The 5,188-nt window shown below is 53.8% G+C and overlaps 1 protein-coding gene across 11 annotated transcripts in view; it reads left to right on the forward strand.

Moving 5' to 3' along the window:
- Positions 1 to 5,094, forward strand: part of LOC102895581 — a 13,825-nt gene extending 8,731 nt beyond the window's left edge. For 2 of the 11 annotated variants that reach the window (XM_025045677.1, XM_025045678.1), the window contains exons 4-9: positions 203 to 371; positions 589 to 849; positions 1,599 to 1,660; positions 1,762 to 2,365; positions 3,178 to 3,265; positions 3,452 to 5,094. In XM_025045677.1, coding sequence (XP_024901445.1) covers positions 293 to 371; positions 589 to 849; positions 1,599 to 1,660; positions 1,762 to 2,365; positions 3,178 to 3,265; positions 3,452 to 3,503 — 1,146 coding nt within the window. In that variant the 5' untranslated portion in view covers positions 203 to 292 and the 3' untranslated portion in view covers positions 3,504 to 5,094. Of the gene's footprint in view, positions 1 to 202; positions 2,793 to 3,177 lie in introns of all 11 variants that reach the window. The other 9 variants (XR_003045849.1, XR_003045850.1, XR_003045843.1 and 6 more) reach the window with 8 other exon arrangements.
- The last annotated feature ends 94 nt before the right edge of the window (positions 5,095 to 5,188 follow it).

Genomic DNA, 5,188 nt, shown 5'->3' on the forward strand with positions numbered 1-5,188 from the left:
GCTAGGTCAGGAATCCGGGAGTGGGGCGGGGGACTTGCTATCCCACATGCGGCCAGGAGGGGGCGACCCTTTCCCTCCCTTTTCCTCAGCCCCTCAGCCGTCTAGCTGATGGCTCCCAGGCAGGACTCCAAGCAGCCCCGTCCTGGTGGAGACCAGGGTCGTCTCACCTGGGTTACCACCTGTCTCTCATCTGCTCTTTCAGGTCTCAGCCCCAAGGTCATGTTTCCTAGGCGCCTCCCCAGACCCACAGGGGCTGGATTAGGGGTCCCTTTTGCTCCCATGGCCTCTGGCAATGCCTGCTCCAAGGGATCATCGTACAGAATCATACATGTCTGTCACTTTTCTGACAACACCCCCCCCCCGCCGCCACTGTGAGTCCCCTGAGGTGAGGGATGGGGTCCGCTGTCCTGTGTCTTCAGCCAGCGTCTGGCACAGGCATGGCCCTCCGGGTTCTCTCGATAAATGTTTAGTGAGTGAGCGAATGAGCAGGTGGGCCCTGGCCGCTGAGGAGTGCTGGGTAAGTGGGGTTCGCTTCCTCAACCCGCTTTCCCCCCTGCTCTCCCTGCCCCGTCCTGCGAGTGGCCGCAGGTGCTAAACTGAATGTGACGTCCATCCGGCCACCGCTGCTCACTCCCGAGGCCTGCAGACCGTCCCCTAACTGCGAGCAGCAGGCCTCTGGGGGCCGGGACCTGTACCGGAGGCGGAATCCTCAGGCACGCCGGCTCTTCCTTCCACAAGCGATCCCAAGTGTCCCCAGCGTCCCCAAGCTCTGGGCCAGGCTCCCTCCCAAAGACTCAGAGAGGACAGAGAGCACCCGGCTCCCACGGCATCTCCTTGCCTTCTGCCAAGGTCAGGGACGAGGGCTCGCAGCCACTTGCTAATGCACGATTTATTTTTTTCCCTCGTTTTCTTTGGAACCTGTGCTTGTCCAGATGTTCACCTAATGTGGTAGGAAATGAGCTTTACGAAGCCGTGGGCAGAGCACCATTTGGCATTCCCATGGTTCTAGAGAGTTCTGGGGACTTGGGGCTGTGGCTGGAGCGGCTACCTTCTCATGCTTTCAGCTCTCGAGCCCAGCAGCTTCCTCGTCCCCAAACATGCAAGGGACCTTACGGTTCTGGCCCTTCGTGAGCCTAACAAGCTGTTCTGGCGTGTAGGTGGAATTCCTATTTTTAATAGCCAAGTTGTTGAGAAATTGTAGGGCTTCTGCTTCCTTCTGAACGAAGGCTTCCGGAAATAGTCATATCTTTGCTGCTACAGAACCCGGGAAGTCATCTTAGCTCAGAGGTCAGTGGGCGGAGCGTGACCACCGAGGCAGTGGCCCCAGCGACCTCGCACACTGCTCGCTTAGTCGTGCTCTCGGTAGACTGAGCGCAGGGGGACTTGCTCGGCCTGCACCACGCTGGTCTCTAGTGGGGGACGAGGATGGACAAGGGCCAGGTCGTGAAGGACAGTCAGTGCCATACCGTGGGATCCGAACTCTGTCCCCAAACCCTCACTGAGTTTGAGCTGGGGGTGACGTGATCAGAGGTGCATGTCAGAAGGGTCTGGGGCAGTGGACTGGAGCTGCATCCGTCACTCCGTCATTCATTTTGCAGAGACCTCGTGTTCACCCTCACAGCCAAAGTGTCATGATGCAGCCGTCACTGATGCCATTCCGGTCCGTTTTCTAGTCTGTTCCGTTTCATTCATTTTTCTAGAAATGCTGTTAGCAGCCCTCTCTGTTGACGTGCAGTCTCCCTGAACATTTCTGATCTGCAGTTGGAACAGTGCTGGATTGGAGTCAGGGACATGGAGGCAGAGGCCATCGTTACCGCCCGGGGCACGGGGCGCTGGTCCCCGCAGCAGACAGAGCAAAGGTGCCCTCGCAGCAGGCATCGGCCCCCAGGGCTGTGTGTGCCCCTCGGATCTTTAGGTTCAGCATATTCCCCTCAGAGACACGGGGCCGCTCCCGAAGCAACAGGAGGGACTGTTGTCGCCAGTCGTGTTGGGGGCGGGGGATCCAGAGGCTGTGGTTTCATAACTCGAGCCACTGCCGCGTGGGGACCGAAAGCCATTTCATTAAATGTCGCATGGAATCAAAATAGAAATGTCATCTTCGGGACAGAGCCCATTGAGCCGAGAGGCAGGCATTCTGCGTTGGAATTAGAAGAGTCTCGCGCGAGCTGGAACTGGACCCGAGGCGGCCCTGTCTACACGGCCAGCCTCCCTGGCTCTGACTCTGGTGCTGCAGCCTCTCCCTCGGGCTCGAGACCGAATCCCCAGGGGTGGCAGGTGGCCCTGGTACCCGGTTCGCTTGTGGGAATCAGAGGGAGGCAGGGGGGCATGGTTACTAACGCCAGTCCCTCCTTGCCACACCACCAAGGTAGCCGCACCGAGCTGCATCGTTGCATCTGTTATCGGGGATCCCCACCCACCTTCTGGGAGGGACACTTCCTGTATTTGAGAGCACTGAGGCTCAGAGAGGTCACACAGCTGGTGAGAGGCAGAGCTGGGGTTTGAAGTCCAGACTGGCTCCCACGCTCACCTTGCCGCTCTGTCTCCTGGTTTTCGTAACCGGCTGACCGAGCACTGGATGGGGGAGGAGCTCGGGCCCCCGCCTGCTTAGAGCTCTTGGGATGCTGCTGCAGCAGGTAGGGGAGGGGTGCGAGTGTCCTCCGTGTCTGCCCCCTCACCTCCCCAGTCTCCGCCAGGTGGTCCATTCATTCAGCCAGCATGTGACAAGGGTCCTCTGGTGGCCTGGAAGCCCTGTGAGCTCCAGCCCCATCCCCCTCCACTATCTCTGCCCCCAGGTGTGTGCTCATCCCTCCCCCTCCCCTGGGTGGGTCGGGCGGGGAGGGCTGAACGCTTGGGTGGGGTAGAGGGGGAGCTGCCCTGAGGGGTGCCTGGTGAGCCCAGAAGGTGGGGGTGGCCTCGCCGGGGCCCGCACCCACTCGGACCTGGGGGAAGGGAGGCCCCGCGGGACGGGGCCGCGTGTTACTTTTCACTTTCATATGTATTCTTTCCTTCTACTTTTGTGGGTTGATTTTGTTCTTTTTCTATCCTTATATTTGGGACACATAATTGATCTCCTTTTCTTTAGTTTGTTTATTTAAATACAAATCTTTAAGACTATGGGTTTTCCTCTGAGGACTATCTTAGCTGAACGGTATTTTCATTATTATACTTTCTACATAGTCTGTTGCAGGAAGCACCAGCTGACGGAGGAATTCAGAGGCTCAGACAGCTTCGTTAGAGGAAGGAGAATTTATTGCCGGCAGAGCACGTGAGGCTTTCAACAGCACGAAAGCTAGATTCCTTACAGCTTATATACCTCTGCTGCGTCCATGCGAGGGGTGCGATTCCTTTGTCTGAGGGTCTACGGGCACCTCCTGACTCGGGTGGGGGCTGCAAGGGGGAAGGACTTCCTGGACCACCAGTCCTGTCTCTTTACAGATCCTTTCTCTTGTAGGTGGGACAGAAGTTTCCAGAAGGTCGTTCAGAGATCTATAGGATGTGGTTAATCCGTAACCGGCGGAGTCGGTCATTTCTGTTCGCCCTCCCCCTTGCATTCCTCACATGCCTCCTGTCTTAAGTCTGCATTTGGCTTTGGGCTGCTTCTGGGACTCGTGAGTTAGAAGAATTTTCCTCGCCCAGGATGGTAGCTTTTTCTCTCCATTTTGTCATCCATTTTTAGTTTGATCGCATAGTGATTAGAGAATGTTGTTTCATTATTTCCGCTTTGGGAATTTATTGAGATTTCCTCCTTGTTATGTTGGGGTGATTATTCCCCGCCCCCAGCTCTATTAAGGTGTAAGTGACGTCTCGTAGGCTGTGCATATTTGATGTATACTATTTAATGAGTTTTGACATATGTGTCTACCCATGAAACCAGTCGAGCTAATGACCGTCTCCATCACCAGAGTTTCCACACGTCCCTTCGCCATTTCTCCCTCCGCCGCCCCATCCCCAGGCAGCCACTGATCTGCTTTCTGACACTATAGGTTAGTTTGCATTTTCTGGAAAATTATATAAACAGAACCTTAGAGTATGATTTGTTTTTTGTCTGGCTTCTTTCGCTTATAATCATTTTGAAATTCATCCAGTTGTGTGTAACCAGGGTCCGTTCCTTTTGATTGCTGCGTAGTATTCCACTGTATGGACGTACCACAGTCACTTATCCATTCCCCATGTTGGAAGTTTGGATTGCTTCCCCTCTTGGTCTATTAGAAGCAAAGCTGCCGTGACCATTCGCGTAGAAGTCTCTTATGGGCATGAGCTTTCATTCCTCTCAGGGAAATACCAGAATGGCTGGGAATATGGTAGGCATACGTTTAACTGTTCAAGAAACTGCCAAACTGTTTTCCCAAGTGACTGCCCGCTGCGCATGCCCATGAGCACGGGGGAGCATCGTGAACGTGCTGGATACTTTGCCTCCTGGTGTGGCCAGTCTTTCCTGGTGGGGGCCTCGTGTACCCCTGTGGTTTTAATTTACATTTCACTAATGACCGAAGGCTTTGAGCATCTTCGCATGTGCTTATTTCCCATACGTAGCTCTTCTTCGGTTAATTGTCAGTTCAAATCCTTTGTGCAATCCAGGTGTAAGGATTCTTTACACATTCAAGATACAAGTCCTTCGTTAGACACATGAACTGTAAATCTGTAAATATATTCTTCAGTTCGTGCCTTCCCTTTTCATTTTCTTCACAGTGTCTTGAAAATCAAAGGTTTTTAATTTTGGTGAAATTCAATTTTTTGGTTTTTTTCTTTTATAGTGTGTGTGTGTGTGTCCTGTTTAGGAAATCCTTCACAACTCTGAGATCATGAGCATCTCTTCTGTGTTTTCTTCTAGAAGCTTGGTAGTCCTCGCTCTTACGTTAATTGTCGTGTATGCAGTGAGGGAGGGTTGTGGCTTATTTTTCACACGTGACTCTCTCTTTTTGAGGTGGTTTCTGAAAGGGACCCGCCATCTCCTCTGCCGTGTTTGGGCTGTGAGGCCCTGCTCCACTGGGGTTTCTTTAATTGGCAAGTTTACATTCTCCAACAGGGTGGACGAGCCTTGTGAAAATGGCAAGACGAATCACAGGGAAATAAGTAAACGAAGCGTTTTGTGTGTCTGCGTGTCACGTGTTGAACGGCAGCCCGGCCCCGTGAGACTTCCTCAGCTGGGTCTCTTCTCCGTGCGACTCTGTTCTGCAGACAACAGGTA

This window comes from Pteropus alecto, unplaced genomic scaffold (assembly GCF_000325575.1).
Source record: "Pteropus alecto unplaced genomic scaffold, ASM32557v1 scaffold61, whole genome shotgun sequence".
Classification (NCBI taxonomy): Eukaryota; Metazoa; Chordata; class Mammalia; order Chiroptera; family Pteropodidae; genus Pteropus; species Pteropus alecto.